At 46.6% G+C, this 23332-nt stretch overlaps 2 protein-coding genes across 3 annotated transcripts in view; both read right to left on the minus strand.

Moving 5' to 3' along the window:
* Window positions 1-23332, minus strand: part of LOC144178049 (lysosomal Pro-X carboxypeptidase-like) — a 164098-nt gene that overhangs the window by 114856 nt on the left and 25910 nt on the right. The window lies entirely within an intron of this gene.
* Window positions 4949-23332, minus strand: part of LOC144178037 (lysosomal Pro-X carboxypeptidase-like) — a 41747-nt gene continuing 23363 nt past the window's right edge. The window contains exons 4-9 of one of the 2 annotated variants that reach the window (XM_077705572.1): window positions 20220-20401; window positions 19570-19727; window positions 10331-10500; window positions 8354-8506; window positions 6027-6211; window positions 4949-5228 (exon numbers count right to left, since the gene is read on the minus strand). In XM_077705572.1, the coding sequence (XP_077561698.1) occupies window positions 5042-5228; window positions 6027-6211; window positions 8354-8506; window positions 10331-10500; window positions 19570-19727; window positions 20220-20401 (1035 nt within the window). In that variant the 3' untranslated portion in view covers window positions 4949-5041. The remainder of the gene's footprint in view (window positions 5229-6026; window positions 6212-8353; window positions 8507-10330; window positions 10501-19569; window positions 19728-20219; window positions 20402-23332) is intronic. The other variant, XM_077705573.1, reaches the window with a different exon arrangement.

Consider the following 23332-nt stretch of genomic DNA (forward strand, 5'->3'; position numbering starts at 1 on the left):
TTCCTCGGTTTTGCTTTGTGCCCCGCTAGCGCTTATGCTACAATAAATATTTCATCCCTATTAGTAAGAAAATTTCCTTGCTTGTCGTTAACTGCATACATGTGTTTTTTTCCAAATCCTAAACGCCTCCTCACTGTTTCACAATATGGAGAGGATCGAGCACGCTCGGTGCTCTCCATGTTATACTTCCGTATGTTAACTGTCTTACGCTTATTGATTAACTTCGAAACCTTTGCTAGTTCTATTCTGTCAGCTGGGGAAAATGTCATGCTTTGCCGTTTTTGAAATAAATCTGCCGTCTCCGGGGAACGTTTACCAGTATCGTGTCTACTGATCTTACCTCGTAGTTCTACTCCACACTCCGTGATAATGCGTGTAAGATTGTCGCTGGCTTCATGTGTCGTAAACTCTGCTTTGTCGGTTAGAGCTGAATATCGGTTCTGCAGTGCCATGCTGAATCCTTCAACCTTCCTTTTCACTGTTAGCTCATAGAGCGGCTTCTTTCGTACAACCTTGTTACGGTTACTCCTCAAATCTAGCCTAATTTGAGATCTTAACGTCCGCGTAGAAATGGCAAAATTACTTGTAAAATGAAATCAAATTACATTACTCATTACTTCCCTAAAAGTTTCTGAAATGTAATTCATTACACTAAATAACACGTGGCTGAACGTAATGCCATTAAATTACTATTACTTTTCAAATGTAATGAAATAACTTTAAAATTATACTTTAACAAAAATTCATCATTCATACACTACCAACTCATATACACTTTATTTACACTCATATACATACGCACTGCAGTCTAAAAAATATTTTTTTATACACCAACTTATGCACACTTTATTCACAGCGCTATAAGTTAATATGTTAGGCATCTTTATAACATCTCAGAAGGAGCTGCGATTCAAAGGGGGCATCGGAAAGGTGTACCCGTTTGAACGACAGTCTCTCTTTTGCCATGCTAAAAAGACTCTCCGCTTGCACGAATGAGGGCAGGGTTCTGTTGAACATAATGAAGAACGTTTTTCATTTTCGGGTTGCCCTTCGAGAACAGTGAGACCAGCGATGCCACTCTTCCTCCGACGCTCGAGTGCATCGCTTAACGACTGAATGGGCTCGGTACTCCTGATCTTGAATAAGTCATCGGTTGTTCGCGGTGCATCCCTCGCTGGGAAAGAGTTCGTTGAAGTGACTCCGGACCAGCTGCCTATATTGAAATACCTTGACCACGTTGCAATACCGCGTTAAAACACCTTGACCGCAGAAAAAACACCGTTTACAGTCAAGGCTTTTTGTTTGGCAGCACCAAATTTAACACTTTTAAAGAAACTGTTGGATCACGACGGGTGATTTTGTTGCAGCATACCCGTCATGGCGGCACTGGTTAAGGTGACTTTGAATACATACTTAGGGTGACTTACGGTGACTTAAGGTTAACTTTGAACACATGTGGAAGGGATCGTTGACCGAAAAAAAGCGCCCCCCCCCTCTCCAGGCACCCGTGAGGCACCGGCCGTCGACGGCACCACGGCCTGAGCATTTCTGCACCACGGGCGCGTTCTTGCATCCATGCATCCTGGTATCCAATAACACCAAAAACATCCCAGATACGTGGCGCGCTGCAAGAAGCTTGTGTTCGTCACTTATGCGATGGTCCAGCTTCTCAGGACCGTGCGAATTCAAAAGATTCTAAGGAACTCTGACAATGCTTTGACGCGAGGAAAGACAAACGGCTCGGGCGTTTACGCGCTTATCCACACCGTATCAAAAAACGCGCCTTCCTAGCTGAGGGCTTAAAACAGGGACCAGTGTAACGAAGCTTTGAACACAATCTCCGCGTTTTTGTTTAACCCGACAGACTGTCGCCACGGCAATCCCGCAAACCATGAAAAGGAAACAAAGAGGCACGGAAAGCAGGCAGAGCTTTTATCGAAGCTGTGTTGCCTTCGCGTTTGTAGAGTTACAATGCCGACACACTGTCTGAGCCTTGGAACTCTACTTGGTCAACTTTTCATGCCGTGAAAGAAGCGGACAGGCTATATCGTAGTCAAAAGGAATTAAGAATGTAATGAATAAGTTTTTATGACATTACTGGCCTGAAGTAATTTATTACATTACTAAATTACAAACACTCAAAAGTAATTCATTATATTACTCATTACAAAAAAAATTAATTTAATATTGGCATTTATTTACTGTAATTTCACCTCGTTTAATTACTGTAACTACACCTCACGCTTCCGAGCACTTCTACATCCTGCACATCCTGTACGAGAAATTACATAGAGATCTGTACAGCAGCCGCGACGCCAAGGATCATACTGAACGAGAAAGAAGTTCCGAGGAGGTAGACAATCCCCCGGTAACGACAGAAGTAGCGAAGGCTTCGACAAAAAAATTGCAAATGGGCGAAGCACCTGGTGAGGATCAGGTAACAGCAGACGACTTGAAAGGTGGCGTGCAAATAGCAGTAGAAAAACTAACAAACCTGTAGGCACAATGCCTAATTACCACGAGTGTAACGGAATCTTGGAATAACGTGAACATCATCCTGATCAATAAGAGAGGGTGCATGAGGGACTTAAAAAATTACACGCCGATCACCTTAATGCCATTTGTCTACAAGATACCAAGCTAGTCGAAAACATAATTTCTGCCCCCTTAGTTTTTATTAAACCGAATGAATAAGCAAGGTTTTGTAAAGGATATTCAAGAATCGACCATATTCATACGATCAATCTGGTGATACAGAAACGCGCAGAGGCTGCTCACCCTTTATTTGCAGCCTTCATAGATTATGAGAAAGCATTTGGCTTGTGTGATACCTCAGCAGTCGTTAAGGGATCGCGGAATCAGGGTTGGGACGAGCATTACGTAATAATACTAGAGGAGATCTACAATGGATCAACAGTTACCATAATCCTCTATAAGTGGAGCAGTAACATAGTATAAGGAAGGGCGCCAGACAAGGAGACACAATTTATCTAATGTTATTCACAGCCTGTTTACACGACGTATTCAGAACACTGGAATGGGAGCAGGTGGGCGCAAGGGTTAATGAACCTCAGGAACCTCAGATTTGCTGATGACGTTGCCTTGCTAAGTAACTCGCGGGACGAATTGCAAAGCATGATTACTAGAGAAAGCAAGAATGGCAGGGGCGGCAGAAAGTTAGATGGGCAGATGAGATCAAGAAGTTCGCTGGGATAAATTGGTCGCAGTTAGCCCAGGACCGGGATAATTGGAGATCCATTGGACAATGCTTTTCGCTGCAGTGGGCGTACATACGCTGGTGATTATGATGGTGACAAGTGAATAACATACATCGCCTGGTCTGCCAGATTTATAAAACTGCTGTCGAGATCCAGACGAGTTTGGCTGAGTGGGTTGCATTTGGAGCCAATAGTTTTTAACCTCCTCCATACCAACCTCAAGAGTAATTTTTTTTTTAGTTTTCCTCTTTAAGCTCAAGAGCTGCCATAGCCGGTATTCTCTACTCAGCGGAAGCATGTACGCTATGCTGCATTTTTTGCATCGATTCTCTAAGCAGAACACTGTAATTATGTTTATTATTTCGCTTCCACTACTCCTGTTCACCTACCAGCAAGTAGGTTTACTCTCAACCTTCGTTCTGAGGCGTTAATAAAACGTCCTTCCGCTTATATACAAATTAATTACTATTTTGTAAAGTAAGAGAGCGAAAGAAAGACATAGAGAGAGGGAGAGGGGTGAGGCTTTTACTACACACCCAAAGTGGATGGCAATTTGTCGACACTCTTAAAGTAGATATTTGGGACAGCCAATTTAGAATCAGCCCACATACGGTGGTGGCAGCGCTGACGTTGCCAATGTTTTTTTTTCTTCTGCTGTGTTGAGTTGTGATATAATTCTATCATACAAACGAAGGTCGACCCTTAATTGCAAGTGCAAGTACACGTTGGTTACGATGATGTAGTAACCGACGGCAACCAGGTCGCGCACAAGTTGGTGAACAGATCATTGAGTATACTCCGGCTTAAAACGTCGTGGCAGGAATATCCTGCCGAGGCCGCGTAGTCAGCTGTTTCGGTGTCGAAGGCTGCAGTGTCCACAGCGACTACCTACTGGTTCATGAGGCCCACTCCAATCAGCTGGAAGAGCTCCTCTCCACTTTGCCGGTATCCCTTGACGACATCGTTGGGATGTCTTCCAGCACCTCCTCAACTTTGTGGTTGTGACAGGGCTGGTGCAGCGTTTGTAGCCGTCGAGCCTCGGACGAGACGAACGCCACATAGACTGTGCCCCACTCTCTTTATTCTTACCTCTTTCTCTCTTCCTATCCTTTAACCCCCCCCCCCCTTTTCCCTTCCCTGGACTGGGTTCTATGAGGGTGAACTCCCCGACTGAGTTTAACAATATCCCGAGTTCTTTTCTCTTCCCTGCTTTCCTACTAAATCACCACCACCCCACGGTGTTGAGGTTGCAGGTGAGTAGAACAGGTTCATGCGGAGGAGAGCCCTGAACGTCAGAAAGCTGCCGCGTGAAGTCCGGCTAGATTAACTGCTGGAGTAATTCTCGTCCAAATTGATTGATTGATTGAAAATATGAAATATACAAGCGAAGAAAGGGGTGCAAACGCGAGCTAGCAGGAATCGAAGTCTTTAATAATTGCTAGGCTTTAATGACCCGCCGCGCTGGCTCAGTACCTAAGGCGTTGCGCTACTGAGCACGAGGTCGCGGGCTCGATTCCCGGCCGCGGGCTCGATTCCCGGCCGCGGCGGCCGCTTTTCTGATGGAGGCGGCAAGCAAAAAAGCCCGTGTGTACGAGATTTCGGCGCACGTTAAAGATCCCTAGGTGGTCAAAATTAACCCGGAGCCCTCCACTACGGCGCGCCTCATCGCCTGCACTGCGTCGACGCGTTAAACTCTTGAATCAATCAATCACTTTGAAAGCACGTAAGCAGACAGTTCATGAGGTACTTTATTTTCTTCACTGATAGCAAGTTAAATCACATTTTTTGTATAAAGTTTGGCGTGGACTGCGTGTTCCTGAGTCCTACGATATCCACCCCCGGATAGCCTTCTTTGCTGCATCCCTGGCGTTCTTGAAGGGTCCGGGATCGTCGGGACGCGAGAATTGAAGGTCGACGTGGTGCGCGCCTCCTTCGATGAGGATGTACTTGGTGTTTTTGTTGGGCGCTTTCCTCAAGCCGAAGGACGCCCAAGGGTCCAGTTCACCATCACTTAATGAAAGAAAAAAAAACCATGAGACTTCTGCACTGTAAAGGTACATGACCAGCGAAGCCTTTTACCATAGAGGTGATACATAATTTAAGGGAAAGGTATGAGAAAACTTTTTTTATTTGACGCCTGACGGCGGTCGTCTCCAAGACAGATACATACACGTAAAGAAACTTTTATTTTTACTCAAGAGATTTCGATAATAGTGTCTATGGATAACTAATTTAACCAAATTGCGCGTCCAAGTGATGAGACGTATAATCTAACGTTAAAATTATATTTTGACTAAATGAGCCCTTTGTAAATAATGGAACACCGACCGGGATTTGTTTTCTAACGGCTCTATCTACAGATCCTCTAGCGCTTCAAACGCGCGTGGAGCCTCGGAACATTTTTTGCTGACATAAAAAATATGTGAACCCTAGTCATAGAAGCTTCGCAAAAAGAAACGCATTGAAATAAAATAAACGTTTTTTTTTTCGTCGGTGCTCTAATATATCGAGAGGAGTTGTGACACTTCTTTGGGTTGTATAGCAGGTTGAAGCTTAGAGCGCTGTGGTATGGATGAGATGCATTCGGGCGTTTTTTTGTAATTGTAACTGGGGTTTCTAAATTGCTTTTCGTCCCTTCACAATTTATGTGGGAGGGTCAATGTGCAATTCAATGTGCACCGGTCGCCGCGAGGCACGACTTCACGTGGTCCCGCTCGGGTGCGCTCGGCATTTTCTTGGTATTTTGAACTGCAGACACGCAAAATAACGATTTGCTATAATTTTTCTCTGTGAATAAGCGCAACCTACGTGAAAACGATGTTGGAAGCAGTCTGTAGCTCCGGTACTGGGTAGGTGGTCGTGATCTTGTCGAATTCTGGCGTTACACCAAACCTCTCCTGGCACCCCGCCACATACTCTTCCGCGTTCCACTCTTGCGGGTAGAACATGTGAATGCCGTCAGAGCAGGTGGGCCAGATTAACTCTGTGCATTGCTGCGTTAAGCAGTTTGTAGAAGATAAATATGAGAAGGAATCCAAGATTGAACACACTGTATGACCGCAACTGCGTTTTACTAATGTCATCATCATCATCACCAGCCTATCTACGCCCACTGCGGGGCAAAGGCCTCTCCCTTTATTTCTCCAATTGCCTCCGTCCTGTGCCAACTGTAACCAATTTATCCCCGCAAACTTCTTGATCTCATCTGCCCATCTAACTTTCTGCCGCCCCCTGCAGCGCTTGCCTTCTCTAGGGATCCACTCTGTTACCATTAATGACCAGCGGTTGTCTTGCCTTCGCATTACATGCCCTGCCCACGTCCATTTCTTCTTCTTAATTTCTACTAATATGTCTTTAACACCAGTTTGCTCCCTGAACCACTCCGCTCTCTTCTTGTCCCTTACTGTTACACCTATCATTTTCCGCTCCATTGCCCGCTGAGTCGTTCTTAATTTAAGTTGAACCCTCTTAGCGAGCCTCCAAGTGTACTAATGTACTCAAGTTTAAATATTGTACAACGTAGGACTGCCTCCAGGCAGCCGTTCGTTCTCCTTGGCGTCACTCCTAGTATCTCGTAAAGCGGACCTCTCAGTATACTCCGGACATTTGGCAATCATTGCGTGATTTGAATATTAGACCACATTATCACCGCCGTCGAGGTAGTTCCCCAAAGCGCAGTTTGTTTCAGCTAGTTTCGGAATGCCCCCTTCTTCTCTCCTCCCCCCCCCCCAAAAAAAAATTGAATAATTTTCCACAACGCCGTGCTCCATGCTCCGTGCTCGGTGATGTCAGCACTAACCAGACACGACTGCATATTGTTCTGCTACACTACGGCGGGCTTTTGGCTTCGCGTGCTTGTTTGCGTGGTTTAGCGGCAGGGTCAGGTATTGAGCCATAAAAACTTTCGGAACGATCGCTTTTATTACACATAAAGCCCCCCCCGCCCCCCCCCCCCCCAAAAAAAAAAAAAAACGACACTGAACATTTCCTTGCCCCATACGCTTGTAAAATATCGTTAAAATATAAATCCTTGATAGGCCCCGCGATTTCGTGTACCACGAATCCTAAATCGCTTCTAGTTCTTGAGAAGACTTACCCTGAATTCTTATGTCTATCTTCTTTTCAACTTACACCAAACTAAACTTGCCTCTGTGTGAGGCACTGTAAAGACAATCTTATAGTGTCGGTTCAATTCACGTATGACTTTGTTGGGCTCAATGGAGCTAACAAGATTTCTATTGTGCATCATATTTATAGCGCGAGAAAGTTGCGGGGGGACGCCTGCCTATTGTGTGTTTCGTTATTCTACAGCTAATTTGAGTGAATTTCGCGTTTAATGTTGTAGCAGTGCTAATACAATGAGGAAGAATGTTGAATAACCAAACTTGTGAACCGCAAATGTTACCTCACCATGTAATACTTTGTGTAATGAATACTTTGCAATTTTTATGTTTGTCGAAGTGTTATAGTTCGTTGTGCAATATTGTGCCACTATCGCCATAGAATCAACGGAATGAATGTGTTCATTGGCCTACCGAAGCTATCGAGTGTGCTTTTTGCCCATAACCCCTCCAGATCTATTCAGATCTATTCGTCGAATATAAACTTATTGACTAATTAATTCTTTGATTGATTTATTGAATGTTTGATTGATTGTTTGACTGATTGTTTGATTGACTGATTGTGATTGACTGGGTGTTTGTTTGACTGATTGTTTGATTGACTGATTGTTTGTTTGTTTGTTTGTTTGTTTGTTTGTTTGTTTGTTTGTTTGTTTGTTTGTTTGTTTGTTTGTTTGATTGATTGACCGACTGACTGACTGACTGACTGACTGACTGACTGACTGACTGACTGACTGATTGATTGATTGATTGATTGATTGATTGATTGATTGATTGATTGATTAATTGACATATTGATTGCTTGATTCACAGCCCCTCTAATGTATAATTCCGAAAGTTCGATTGCGTAAAAAACGCAACATCCGAAAATTTCGTTACCACATCCGGATCGCTTTCACGGCATATTTCATGCTTCGCAACAAATTGTCCCCTAAAATGATGTTCCACTCCGAAGAGCCGTACAAAGCATAGTCACCGGAAAGTTTCGAAAAGTCAGAGCCGCTTCACTCTCACCTGGAAGTTCCAAGCCGTCCCCTTCGAGACGATGTATATGTCCATACATGGTCTGTTCCCCGAGAAGTTGTAGAACAAGTTCATCACCTTCGCCACTCCATCTACAGCAGTTTCGCCTTCCGCAGGGTGCTTTTGCAGCAAGTTACACGCCTCCTAAAGCGGCAAAGAATGATACGCGCCAATACCCACAGCCTACTTTTATTGACACGTAATTGGGTGCCTTTACTGTGAGCGCATACAAATTGTAGGTAAGCAAAAGAAAATGGTGCGACTATATGTTTTGTGGCAGAAGAAAACCTCTAGGCACCACTTCTATCCAAGCCCGCAAGCACAATCCAGTAGTGTGTGGCCCTTTCCGCCTCGAGGACCCCAAGCGTTTGTGTCGAAAATAAAATGTATTTACTTGGCGTGAGCGTAAATTATGCCACTTTATGGTTTTTAAACAGCTGTATGATGGCGGCGCTGGCGCGCTGAAATACTTCGTTTTATGAGGAATAAAGGGACACCAAAGGCTTAAAAAAATTTTGTTTTCAGTGAAAGATCATACGCTTGGTACTTCTCTCGACTTTTTTCGACGAACAACGGTGCCGTATTAACCACAAAATAAGTATATAAAGCGGCCATTTTTCCGTCCCGTTTCCCCTTCACTTTTCTGTGACGTAGCCATCCCGTCACGAAAAGAAAGTGAGGCATCGGTGTGGTCCCGAGCGTAATAAATGGCGCAAGGCGCTATCACGCAAGCAACGATAGCTTTTACGTTTCTAAGCCATGTCCGCCTTCGGCAACGCTTCTCTGGCCGGAGGCTGGCTTGGAATTTTATTAATTGTCGCCGACGGAACGAGAAATGCTTTTTGTCATATCATTGGTACCAATGGCAGCAACATTGCACCAACTGCTTCGAAAGCCCACACAACGCGAAACGTGTACGCCCAACGAGCTTTCTCCGATGCCCGCTTCTTTGGCGCCTGCCGGGAGCGGTACACCGAGCGTTAGTAAAAGGGAACCAGTTGAAACCGCGCTCTCCGCTTCGAGAAGTCGACCTCAAGCCTTCAGCGAAGATGTGTTTTTTTATACGCTCCTTAAATAGGCCGCGAGCAACATACTACGGCCGACGAGCATTAGAAATAAATAGTTCTTCCGCGCGGACAGAACGGAACATTAGAAGGGAATATTACGCGGGTAGCTTCAACATCTAGGTCCGTTTGCCGCTTCTTGTGTGGTTATGGCTTTTAGGAGCTCAGGCGTTCACCGTAGGAGATCTGGCGCAAATTGCGCGCCAAATTTAAAGCACATGTTTTCCAAAACGAAACTAAAAGCGTGATGCCCGATTGTGAAACGTGAGGGAAGTAGCCGGTCAAGCAGTCTATAAAAGCTGTAGTCTGTTTTTTTTATTCAGATGGTCTCACGTAAAGTGTGAATTACATTTTTTCACATGCTGTACCACAAAAGAACTGTTTATCTCAGGAAAACATTAATGCATGCTGCTGCAAAGCGTTTCCGCCATTGACAAGTTTTGTTTTTTGGAAACAGTAGTACCCAAAAGCGCTCGGGGCATCGACACCCACTTTTATGTTTATGATGTTTTTGCCTTATAAAACAACAGCTAAAACCGAGAATGGTGTATTTAGATTTTTGTTGCCGTAATCTATCGATAAACGCGAACTTGTTTTTATCCGGTATGTCCCTTTAAAAACCGATTGCTCTGGTTCCTGCAAACCTAGCCGACTCCAATTATACCTTTTTATCTGTTCCACAGACAAGCAGCTGGATCTTAGCTCATGTAAGCATCAAAAATAACCCTCTTCCCGTTTCTACGAATGGCGGTATTGGCCCTAGAAGACTGTCATCAATGAAGTTTTTACTTTTCTACCTGTTTTCGTCTGATCCACTGACGAACAACTCGACTTCATTTATGCAATGTAATCGACAAGTGATATTTCCCGAAAGGAAAGCAACACAGCTATTACCATAATATACCTTTATAGGAAACGCTGGTAGTTCACCATTGAGGTTTGCGCTGAACGGGTAGTTGACCAGAGCCAGGAACGTGTACGTATCACGAACCCAGTCCCGAAAATCTAGGTACGAGCTTTTGTTCAGAGCCTCGCAAAGCTGGAACTTTTCTTGAAGTGTCCTGCGGCCGTCCTCTGCGTTAAAAAAAACAGCTATTTTGGAAGAACATGTTACGGACACATGTTGAGGATGTTAGAGACAATGCCTCACTGTATGCAATAAAATTTCAATGCCTGTAACGATCCAAAATATTCTTCGAGGTAACGTCAGTATATGGCATTTTAAACCCGCGTAAAAGCCGCAGTGTAATTGTGCTGTCGGATAAGGGCAGTGCAGCCTGTTCGGCTCTGGATCATAGCCATGCAATATCCAAATTTGCAGACGTTAACATTTCAGACACGAGTAGTTAGACGAATCTGAAATTTTCATATATGAGCGTTCAATATCAGTAACCCTCTCACAATGTTAATCTTTCAAGAAAAATTTGAGTCGGGGCGAACGTTAGACCTCGTTGATTGATTGGTTGATTTATTGATTGCTTGATTCAATTGTTTTTGATTGATTGCTTTATTTATTTATTTATTTATTTATTCATTCATTGATCGATTGATGGATCTAAGGGCTTCACGCTGAAAAGCTACGCTTGGGCTAACAGGCGTGCAGTAGTGGAGGGCGTCGTATTTTTACCACCTGGCGATTTTTAAGGTGTGCTGAAATCTCGGCACACAGGCCGTTTCGCTTTTCGCTTCCATCAGACAAGCAGCCCCCACGGCCGGGGTCGAACGCGCGTCCTTGGGCTCAGCAGCACAACGCTTTAACCACTGAGTCACCGGGGTGGGTTACATGTTCACGTGCTTCCAGACGATGCGTAGATGTAAATGTGTCCTACCAAGAACCCCAGAAACGTAGTTGTAGTTTAGCTCCAACCGCCCAGAAAAAACATACTGTGATCGGAAATTGTTTGTAAGCATGTTTCAAGCTCATCCATACAATCCACCGAAATGACAATATTGTTGTAGCTTGAGACGCGACCCGCCATCTAGGGCATTGCTTCGAACACCTAACGCATCTATCAAAACTGACACCTTCAATTAGCAGATGACAACTTGCGAAGCGAAAACCGCAGATCCAGCTTCTGCATGACACAGTAACTCAGGGGAACTTTGGCTTATCTGCCGCACCGTAGGCTCTTCTGTAGTGCAATAGGAGTGTTCAGTGTTTATCCGTGCCGCTGCTTACGCAACGTGACGACAATGGCAAACACTTTCCGAGCATGCTTTCCTGGAGGGTACCAATAAGAATGACAAAACAACGTGCGCACGCATGCACTATCTCAAGTCCTGCGGCGACAGTTGTGGGCCGCAGCCAGCTATCGCTGCATTTCACGGCAGCCCGTTAGCGCTGGGGTAAACGAAAAACTTTTGATGAAGTAAGATTTCACAAGCAGATGAGCGTGGTGGGTCATGTAAACCGCCATTGGATCTTTGATACACACCATGGATAGGACGTGCTGTTTTTTACTATAAGCCTTTTGTTGGGGCGCAGGGCCATCAAAATAATCAGTGGCTACACCGACACAATTACTGTCAAAACTGCCTGCATGACAGGTGTATTCGACAGCTTTAACGAGGCCGCGCGCAGCTTTTAGTGACAGGAAATTTGCCTGTCATGGAGATGCTGTTCCTGAACATGATGATGATGATGGTTTGATTTTATTGGCGCAAGGCCGACATGGGCAAAGAGCGCCAAACACAAAGTGATTTGATGAGGAGAGAACAAGAAATAAAATCAGTTAGAAGCTATGAGCATGGCTGGTGTAAAGGGCCAGGGTGAAGAACAAGAGTGGTTAAAAATAAATAAGGTGGCTGGTGTATAGGACCAGGGGTAAAAGCTATGGGTGGTATGAGATGAGTTGTAAAAAGTGAACTTCTGATAGGAACTGAAAGGTGCGTTGAACAGCAAACATGGCATCGTCTCCTAAGAAGTATGACGGGTGTGGTGGAAGATGTCGTGTGTGTAGTTGAGGGAAGTGCTTGCGTCGTGTAGTGTCGAGTGCCTTACATTGTATGAGAATGTGCATCACGGATAGGGTCTCTCCGCACCTGCTGCAAAGAGGTCTTGGAGATCCAGTGAGCAGGTGCGAGTGCGTTGCATGAGTGTGCCCTATCCGTAATCTAGCCAAGGCGACTTCTGTGTATCTATTGCGTGTATCGGAGGTGTACGGTCCCAAGTGTGGTTTTATTACGTGTAACTTGTTGTCTGTCTGTTCGCTCCAATGTGTTTACCATGTTTTGCGAAGTTGTTGTTTGATGTGTGGTTTCACGTCGGTGTAGGGTAATGTGGTGATGTCTACTGCATTCGAGAGTGTAGCAGCAGCGGCCATTCGATCCGCGGCTTCGTTCCCGGCTATACCACAGTGGCCAGGGACCCAGCAAAGGACGAGTTCAAATTTGTGGACATACACCGACATAATACCTTTGATGATAAGATTTACAACGTGATTTTTTGAAGACTTTGTAGAAGACAATGCCCGCACAACACTGAGGGAGTCTGTATAGATAATGGATCGTGGGATGTGACTTTGAAGGACACGATTAACAACAAGAAGTACACCATAAGCCTCTGCCGTAAAGATACTGGTATTACTGTTAAGAATTCTAGTGACACTAAGGCCGGGCCCATGCGCAGCGCAGGACACAGAGGTGGAAGTCTTAGAGGCATCCGTATAAAATTCAGAATAATGATACTTCTCCTGCAAATACACGAAGTGCTGCTGAATTGCACATGTGGGAGCTCGGTTTTTATCTACATGTGTGAAAGATGTGTCGCATGACACAGGGCGGAGATGCCATGGTGCTATGAAATCTGCTACGGAACTTTGGATGGTGTCTAAAAAGGAGACAGCAAGCTCTGACGCTTCCTCTCTAACTCTGTAAGAGAAGGGCGCAGAGAACGATGGTCGGTTTAGGAGTAGTGCAGTCATGGAGGTATCATGAAAAACTGATTTAAAAGGATGGTGAGGCATGGATCAAATTTTAAAAGCATAAAGGAGGTCTGTGTATGCTTGCTGACGTTGTAGGTTCCATTTGTTGCACTCTACATACAGACTTTCGACTGGACTAGTCCGAAAGGCACCGCAGGACAAGCGGAGCCCTAGATGAAGCACAGGGTCCAGCATTCTGAGGGATGTTTTAGTGGCTGACCCATAGACAACGCTACCATAGTCCAGTCGTGAACCTATCAAGCTGGTAAAAACACATAAAAGAAGTTGTTTGTCAGCACCAAAAGAGATGTGCGACAGAACCTTCAGGATATTCATTGTTTTTAAGCATTTATGTTTTAGTTGTTTTATGTGTGGGATGAATGTGAGCTTTTCGTCAAAGATTTTACCTAAAAACTTGTGTTCCTTTTTGACAGGAATAGAGACACCGTGGAGTCGAATGTCTGGATCCGGCCGAATGCCACGCCTCTTGGAAAACAGAACACAAGTGCACTTTCCTGGATTAAATTTAAAACCGTTGCTATCTGCCCAGCCGATTAGCTTGTTCACACCAAGCTGGACTTGGCGCTCGCAGACAGACAGGTTACAAGACTTAAAGGATAATTGAACGTCGTCTACATAAATGGAGGAGGAAATCGATGGTGGTAGCGCCTTACGAAGAGAATTCATTTTTACAATAAAAAGGGTGCAACTTAAAACTCCACCTTGCGGCACGCCGTTTTCCTGCACATGAACCCTAGAAAGTGCAGTTCCAACTCGCACGCGAAACGTTCTTTCAGACAGGTAACTGGCAAGCGTGTTCATCATGTTACCCGACATGCCAAAGGACTTCAAGTCGCTAAGGATGCCGTACCGCCAAGCAGTATCGTACGCCTTTTCAAGATCAAAGAAGACCGTCATGCAGTACTGCTTGTGGAGGAAAGCATCTTTGATATAAGACTCTAACGCAACGAGTTGATCGTTGGTAGATCGCCCCGCCCTGAAGCCCGCCTGGCAGCTCTCGAGAAGACCATTGTACTCTAAGAAGTACACAAGTCTCCTGTTTATCATCTTCTCGAAGAGCTGACACAGGCAGCTTGTCAGGGCAATGGGGCGATAACTGGCAGGAGAGGAAGGGTCCTTCCCTTCCTTTAGGACAGCCACTACTATGGCCTCCTTCCAAGAGCGAGGAATGTGCCCCGAAAGCCATATTTTTTTGTATAGATGTAGGAGTGTTTCAAGGGTGTCTGAGTGTAAGAATTGTATCATTGTGTAAGTAATCTTATCTGCACCTGGAGCTGAAGGTTTACGTGTGGTCAAAGCAGCCTTCAGCTCATAAATTGAAAAAGGAGAGTTGTAAGAAGTGTGCGACTTATTGCTATCACGCAGTGACTTCTTCTCCGCAGATGTTTTGTGTTTCATGAAAGTGTTCGTGTAGTGTGCTGAACTGGACACGTGTTCGAAGTGTTGTGCAAGCGTTTTGGCCTGGTCTTCCAGTGTGTCCCCTGTTGTACTAACCAGGGGCAGGCTGTGTGTCTGTTGTCCTTTTAGTTTTCGTATTCGTGTCCAGACTTTGTGTGTGTCAGTGTATGAGTTGATGGATGTGAGGAAGGTGCGCCAACTCTCCCTTTTCGCCTCACGACGCACACGTTTTCCTAACGCCTTTGCCCGTTTAAAAGAAATGAGGTTATCTGACGTGGGGTACCGGCGAAGGACACCCCACGCCTTGTTCTGGGCCTCTCGCGCCCGCCTACAGTCCTCGTTCCACCAGGGCCTCCTTGGGTTGCGGGACGCACTGGAGGCCTGGGGCATGGACTTTTCGGCGGCGTCGAGTATGTGCGCCGTGACGAGTTGGGCTGCTTCCTCCACGTGTAGGTGTTTTATGGATGCGTGGTGTAGTTGAGATGTTTGTGTGAATGTACTCCAGTTTGCTTTCGATTCATTAAACCTATTATGGGAAGATGGACTGCTCGGGCCTTTACCTATGTACGTTAGGGAAGTGGGGAAATGGTCACTACCATATGGGTCCGTACCCACATCCCACTCAAGACATGGAAAGAGAACTGCAGAACCAATCGCCAAGTCAAGATGCGAGTATGTATTGTGTCCTAAGTTATGGTATGTAGGCTGTTTTTTGTTGAAAAGGCATGCTCCGGAGGATGTAAGAAACTTCTCTATCAGGCGACCTCGGGCATCCGTTCTGGAGGAGCCCCAAAGAGAGTTGTGCGCATTAAGGTCGCCTGTTAGTATGTATGGTTCGGGCAGCTGGTCAACCAGCGCCTCGAAATCAGAGCTCAGAAGTGCAAAATCAGGACGAATGTAAATGGAGCATACCGTTATTAACCTATTAAATATTATCGTACGGATTGCTACAGCCTCAAGGACAGTGTTCAGAGTGACAGGATGGCAGGCTAAGGATTTCCGGGCGACAATTGCCACACCTCCTGAAGAGGGTGTGCAGCCAACCCTGTCCTTTCTGAAAACCATGTACATATTTAAGAAATTTGTTTGTTTAGAATTGAGGTGGGTTTCCTGGAGACGCATGACACTTGGCTGACTGGCATGCAGAATTTCATACACATCGTCAAGATTTTTAAGGAGGCCTCTGCAGTTCCATTGGATGATGTTTTCTGTTCCCATTATTTAAGTTTAAGAATAACTGGAGTGTGTGTGTGTGTTTGTTCATGTGTCGTCTTTCGGGGCTGTTATTCTAGGATTTTTAGGCTTTTCTGTCTGCTTGGACATCGGAGGCCGCTCCTTGCGCTGCGTAGCAGGCAGGAACGGCGTGACATCCATCTCCTCGTCGGATGCCAGAAGGGTGCCCGGCGGACCAGGCCCCCCGGACTTGGCCCCCTTTCGGGAGCCCTTTGTTTGAGCTGCCACCGCCGAGGGCGTCCGGGGCACCAGAGGTGGCACGGGAGGGGCGGTGGCGGCGGGAGCCGATGCGGGGCCCCCGGTGTCCATCCGGTCGGCAACCTCCAACGCACTGGAGGACGGGGAGGCAGAGGCGGGAGCCGCACCGGTTCCCACAGAAGAGGTTGTCACCACAACCGCTGCTGCCTCAGCAAGCGGCGTGGCAACGGATTGGGCTGCCTGAGGCACCCCAGGGGGGGGCGGAGGAGGGACCAGGTCAGACTCGCTGAACTGGGTCCCTGTGGACACCAGACGCCGCTCCGCCCCCCGGCGAGCCGCGTCGGCGTACCTCCCCAGGGGGAAAGAGGCGAACCTCTTTCGCGCCTCTGGGAAGGTGATGTTCTCAGTTACCTTCACATTAATGATCGCCTTCTCCTGCTTAAACTTCTCGCATGTTCGAGAGTAGGCGGCATGGGGTCCCTGGCAGTTGGCGCAGGTGAGGGTTGACGATGGACAATTATCGGAAGGATGATCATGCTGAGCGCACTTTGCGCAGGTCAGACGACCACGGCAGGAGTTGGTTCCGTGCCCGAACCGCTGGCACTTAAAGCAGCGGCGCGGGTTTGGAATGTAAGGACGAATGGAGCATCGGATGAACCCTGCGTTGATATGGTCAGGAAGTGAGGAGCAGTTGAAGGTCAGGATAATGTGTTTCGTGGGGATTACCTTATCATCTCTACGCATCGTGATGCGGCGCACGGCTGTGACACCCTGATCCTTTAGACCTTCAAGAATGTCGGCATCTGTCTCATTAAGAAGATCTGCCTCAGAGATCACCCCCTGCGAGCTATTCAGGCTGCGGTGGGGTGTGACCCTGATGTCCAGATCGACCATTTTCGTCTGACCAAGAAGTGTGGTTGCCTGCTGTTGGTTTTTTACTTCAACAAGGACTTCACCTGTGCGTTGTTTTTTGGCATTGTAGGTTTTCCCAATTATTCCATCAAGGTATTTTGTAATTAAAAATACTGATTGTGAAGCAAGAGGGCGAGCTGAATCAAGAGATTCGACAACAAGGAAACGAGAGTATTTGTCTGGCTTTGGGAAGCTCATACTTGAAAGTGGAGGGAAAGATACTTCGGTGCGGCCCCTTTTCAGGGACCGATCACGTTTGGAGGGGGGTTTTGAATTTTCCATACAGCATAGAAAAAAGCAGGGGACGGGGGTACTTTCTTCTCAAACCTTACCCTGATAGCCTGAGAGGTCCCGGAGCTCCCTGCCTGGTAAACAGACAGGGAGCCCATCCGCCGGAGCTTGACCTGGGCTCCGACGGCCACCGTTTGAGGCTTCTACCCTTCACCTTTAAACACATCACCACGGTAGGTTACAGTTTATGTTGGGGGCTCGGGGTCCGCGGTGTCGCCAACACCGTCACCATGAATACTCAAGGTGCCCCGTGCGGGGGCTGTTCCTGAACAAGAGCCCGTGGTCGTTACAATAAATCTTCTGCTTGAGATGAATACTTTGTACTTGAATACTGGAACATATACTTGACTTTATGATGAATGCTTGGCTGTATATTTCTATAAAGTCTGGACTGTTTAATATACTATCCCGCATCACCCGACAGCACTGATGAAGTTTCAATCGGTGCGCAAAAGCCTGATTTAGAATTCTCGGTATAGTAAGCTCTTCCAGAACCGTGAGCCAGGTTTGTGCCTCATCTCTAAGACGCCTCCGGCATTAGAAAACAAGCTATGTTGAAGCAATTGTTGTTGTAATGTTACCCTTACAAAGTCTATAACAGCTGTGTTGGGTTATTTGAGCAGTATTGATGGTCTATTTGAAGTGCAGGATTGTAAGAAAACGGCTTAGAAACGGAGGTGACGGAGAACAAGGAGAACGATATTCTTTCCACTCCGATTCACTTCTCCACAATATGCTTTTTTAACAGTTCCATTAAAGCAGTGATTAGTCCAGTGTACTAAACATTTCTTTCGAGTGGTGACATGAGGCTAAAGTAGAGACAGCTCTTGGAAAGAGCTGCCTTTGAGAGTAAGAGGGCGACGTAGTAAAAAAAGATGTCTGCCGACACGCGTCTAGAGTTGCTCTTTCCTTTCAACAACGTATGGGTACGAGCTAGTTGGTGCTCAACCAAAACTTCGTTAAGCGCAGTAAAGAAAACACAGGAAGAGGGAGAAAAAGAATCCGCACTATTTACAAATTAATCTTAATAACGACCACGGGACATATAAATAGAAAAAAAACACACTTAAATAACTACGAAGTTTACCACGTCACTGCACAGTCCCACAGGCACCTGATATGCACACATTCGTGATAACTGCGTGTCTAAGAAGGCTAGCTTTTTGGAGCTCAAAGGTATGGACATCTTACTGACACCATCACCCACGCGATGAATTTCCGCGGCCTTAACAATTTTTCCAATTGCCATGTTCGCCAGACGCATCCAAAATTCTCTAGTGGTACCCACCGACCCCACACACGTGGCGCCTCCTTCAGACGTACACATTCCCTTATACTGCTATAGTCCCACGAATCCACCCTTCATTATACCCTTCCCCAGAATTACCTGTTGTGGCGCCCTCACCCCTTCCCCACATCTTCTGGGTATGTCCCAAAGATCCCTTTACCCTAATTTCTTGTAATGATCTATCGGATGAGGCTTTCTCTGTGGCTACGACCTAGAGGTAAAAAACTCCTTTGTAACCAGGGCTGCCCATGTAGCAGCAGGGAGCAAGCCAGCGGCCACCCCCCCCCCCCCGCGAGCCACATAAAACCCAATTAAATTATCTCTCTCTCTATCACTCCTCAAATAAGGCGCTGATGTTTAGTGTCACATTTTTGTGCATTATTCACGCTTATGTGGTTATGCCAATTAAGTTACCTTTTAAAGCTTTCTGGGCCTCACTGATGACGATTATCCCGTCACAAAAACACACTGCAACAAAGACAACTTTTTACAATAGATTTCCGAATACGACTATGATTATAAGTGAATGCACATGAGCGCCTCAAGAAAAACACTTCCCGCTCTCGGACGGAAACCTGGGTACCGCGCATTAAAAAGCCAATATTTACCCTCTTGCGCCTTTTTATCACGGTCGAAACAGTATTTCGGTCGTTTACGCAGGATGCGTGGGAGAAAGCTTTGCTTCGTAACCTTCTTTGTATTAATGAAGAAGATTTGATTTCCTTTCATTTCTTTTGCCTTTAGAATGACAGTTCCTTCGCTCTCTTTGTCTTATAGTACCTGAACGTGTCACATATTCTACCCAAATTGTGCTTGGTGTACAGTCATGCCTTTGCAGAGCTTGTGGCTCAGAACACGCCTTAATTGGGGCGGACTCACCTGTAGAACCAAACTGGTCCAGAACAGGCCAGGTCTTGAATATGAGTTTGCTGCATCCAGGAGAAGACTTCTCGTAGGCGGTCGTGGTTGCCTCGAAGTACACTCCGCATTGGTGCAGTCCGGGGAACATTCTCACGGGAGTGCTACTGGCCAGGACTCTGAACAGACGACGCGGCACCAGGCTGATTTGAATGAACATGCTGAGCTATGTGACGAAGGTAATACTCAATTACCTAGCTACCTCTGTGGTTCGGTGGGTGAGCATTACCCTTCTGAGAACGAGGTCGCTGTTAGAATCCCTGCATCTGAGGAAGCATTTCGGATGGAGGCGAATAAGAAAAAAACTACCCTTTCATGTTCAAGGATCCCGTCTATGCTGGGGACCTACTGTGGTGTAAACTAATTCTGATCCCTCCACTACCACGCACTTCGAATCCTGGTATAGCGTTAGGGTTTGTTTATTTCAGCATTATCCTAATACGCAGGAAAACGGGGAGAAAAAGCTTGTCGCACGAGTGCTTGATGATGCGGCAGTACCGAAAGCATACAGGCAATGGCAGACAATTTGTCACATAAAAAACAACAAACGAACATACAGATGTTTTTTCTCAGGAAAATCAGGGAGACTGAGTTCAGAGAAGAGAACTTACGCGTCAATGATGTGTGGATACTTAATTCGGAACCATGTGCTAAGCAAGGCTCCATAGGATCCGCCAAATGCCACAACCTTGCTTGTCTTGGCGCCTGGCAAGTTGTTCTTGAGCCACGCTAGCAGGTCGGCGTAATCAGCCAATGCTTGGTCGCTGGTTAGGTAGCCCGTGTATTCGGGGCCCTGCATTAAGAAATGGTTGACGCCACACGAGAGCACCTAATCGCGTAAAAAGAATTGATGTAAAAAGAATTGACTACACGTCAACTGAGGACATAACTTATTCGTATGCGGCAGCCCACAGCCTCCAGTCGAACCTTCAAGCGTTGGCTAGAACCGTCTACTAAAAGCAGTGTTCTTGCGGTGAATTGACGGCATAACCTGCGCCCTGGTATGCAGCAGACCATCTATATGACACACCGATAAGTTCTGTGCGCGGCACAATTAGGCTGCTGGTAGCCCTTTGGCTTGTCTTAACAGTGCACAGTGCTGGTTAAAGCAGCTTGAGCCCCCTAGAAGCCGCTGTTACTGATCATGTTTAGAATGTCGAATAAGTACGTAGGGTCCAACAAGTATCTTGCATTGTCGTAGCACGTGCAATGATCCAAGGCCGCCTTCTCTACGGCACCCCTGTTTAAACGTTGTCCAGCAGCTACAACATGCATAGGGCTATGCTACGAACAATAACTTGATTGGCGCGACACACCCGTATTGACGCCCTCAAGAAGGCGGCTCCTCTGCCTCTTATAGAAATAATGCTCTCTGAACCGGCTCTCGAACTCAAACAACGCCAACGCCTATCTATTTCGAGCCAGAAAGCGGCGCTGGTGCCGTGGGATTCTCGAGTTATGTTGCCACCACCTCCGAGGCAAGGGACCGCCTCCCCTCTGGGAAAGGCCACTTTTAACATCTTCTCATCAGCGACCCAGAATTTTCAGAGCAATGATACATTCCCGCTAAAAGGCCCTTCGTCGCATCCTGAAGTCGAAACTCTCAGACGACATAGGCATCTTTACCGGTGCCAGCCTGGCTCAGTTGCAAAACATACCCTCACCGTCTCGCGCTGACGTTAAGCTTGGTCGCATACTCCATTCACTAGACCACCTTGCTTGCAGCGGCTCTTCTACTATACCTTCCCGGATTCGTACCCTCTCCGACTCCAAAGCTGCTCTTTAGGGGTTCAACAGGGCCTTCTTTGACCATACTACTGTCCACCAGATTCAATTTGTGGTTAACATACTCGCTCAGGGCGGCACTAAAACTCGCTTGGAATGGATACTTACTCATATGCAGTAACATGGCAAGCAGGCCGCGCACTCCTAGGCTAGGGAAATCTCCTTCGTAACACCTCTGCTGGATGGCCAACAGCCCTGCTGCTGTCTCAAAAACCTAGTCACCTCTGCAATAAGACCAGGCTCGCGACTCGCGCTGATGCGCCTATCGTCATCCACCCCGCTTGGCCATCTCAACGGCGCCTCCTCTCAACTACGCCCAGGTGAGATTTTCATTATCGAGACAATGCTGCTCTAACCCCTCACATCTTATCGAAATGTATTCACTCGGGGATGTCACTCACCCGCACGTTTCCCGCACGGAAGCTCAATAGTAGCTCAATCGGATAGACGCGGTTCTATAAACCGAGAGACCCAGCTTCGATTCCGACCTCGGGAAGCGAATTTAAACAGCAGAGCTTTTGTAAAAGCCGTAAGTTCACCGTTTCAGCCAAAATACCACGAAAATGCGGGGCGCTGGTGAGCGCGTGCGTCGCGGTGGCCACAGAGTCCCCGGCTCGCGCAGTGGCTTTATAGCAAAAAAAATTCCAGCACTGTCGTGAAGTGCTACCGCGCATATAATGCTTCACATGAGTGACACGACGATATCACGATGTCGATGCATACGACGATGAATTCTACTATACTCGAGGACAACCTAAGAACGACAACCGCAGCCGCAGCAGGTTGTTAATCTGTACAGCGCAAAAAGTGCCTTACTTCGAGTATTTTGAACGTGACGCGAGCTGTTGCCATGATTTATCACACTTCATCTGCTTTTAAATTCCTGCGCGGACCTTAAAAAGACTAGGTGTGAAAATGAAGACGACGTCCCGCGTTAAGCGCATTCTCCATTCAAAACGCGCGCGCGCGTTGACATTTTTGTCCGCTGCTTTCGCCCAGTAGCACACTACATGAGCTATGGTTGTTATTAACTTCTACCAGACTATATATACCAGTGCAAAGAAACGACGGAACATGTAAATAACCAATTTCCATCTTCTACAAATGCCAGCTGATGTGTCCCTCAGTGCTGACGTATATAGAAATTCTGCAGCTTCGCTATGGTTCAAGCCATGCGCGGCTTAGTGCAAACTTCGCCAGTTGAGCTTGTGTAAATCTGCAATGCTGAGGCAGATTGCATCCGCCACTCGCCGCGAAGAAGGCGACGACCTCTTCGACACACATGACGACGATAACTAGCACGGAAACTATGCAAATAAACGAGGATACTGAATCTTCACTATATATCCGGCAGTGCTCACATACAACAGCTTTGGCATTCAAGTCTTTTGCGTAAGTGCAAGCTTATCTGAATTTTTTTCTTTGGAATCTGCTGAACCTGTTATTCTTACCCGCCGCTGCTAACCCCGCCCGCGTCCGGCCTTTGTGGTAGTCCAATGGTTAGGCTGCCGGTTTCACGGCGCAGAGATCCCGAATTCCATTCGGGGGACCTCAGTAACCACATTTTGTTTTTGAGGCGCGCAATCCCAACACCTGTCCGTGTGTTCCATGCCTCGTCGCCACTTCCCCTCATATTTCAGGCGTTTAGGTGCGATGTACGGATATTACGCGGCCCAAAACGCTCCGCCGCTAAATATGTAAGCACGTTGTCAATGTACCCATCGATTGCACTTCAAGCTGATCGCACGAATTTCTAGAGGTTTGTTGATTGCAGAGCCTCATTAATTGCTTCCTTTCGGATTTCCGGAAGTTGCTCCAGGTTTTAGTTTTTTCGCGCATATCATCGAGGCCCCAGCTAAGCGGGATAATGATAATATTGCGCTCCGAACTGGATACGGGTAAAGCTCTCGCTAATTAAGTGGAATTGTGGCCAAAAACG

The sequence above is a fragment of the Haemaphysalis longicornis genome, unplaced genomic scaffold (assembly GCF_048455015.1).
Source record: "Haemaphysalis longicornis isolate Haplotype H1 unplaced genomic scaffold, Haemaphysalis longicornis Haplotype H1 scaffold_39, whole genome shotgun sequence".
In the NCBI taxonomy this organism is placed as follows: Eukaryota; Metazoa; Arthropoda; class Arachnida; order Ixodida; family Ixodidae; genus Haemaphysalis; species Haemaphysalis longicornis.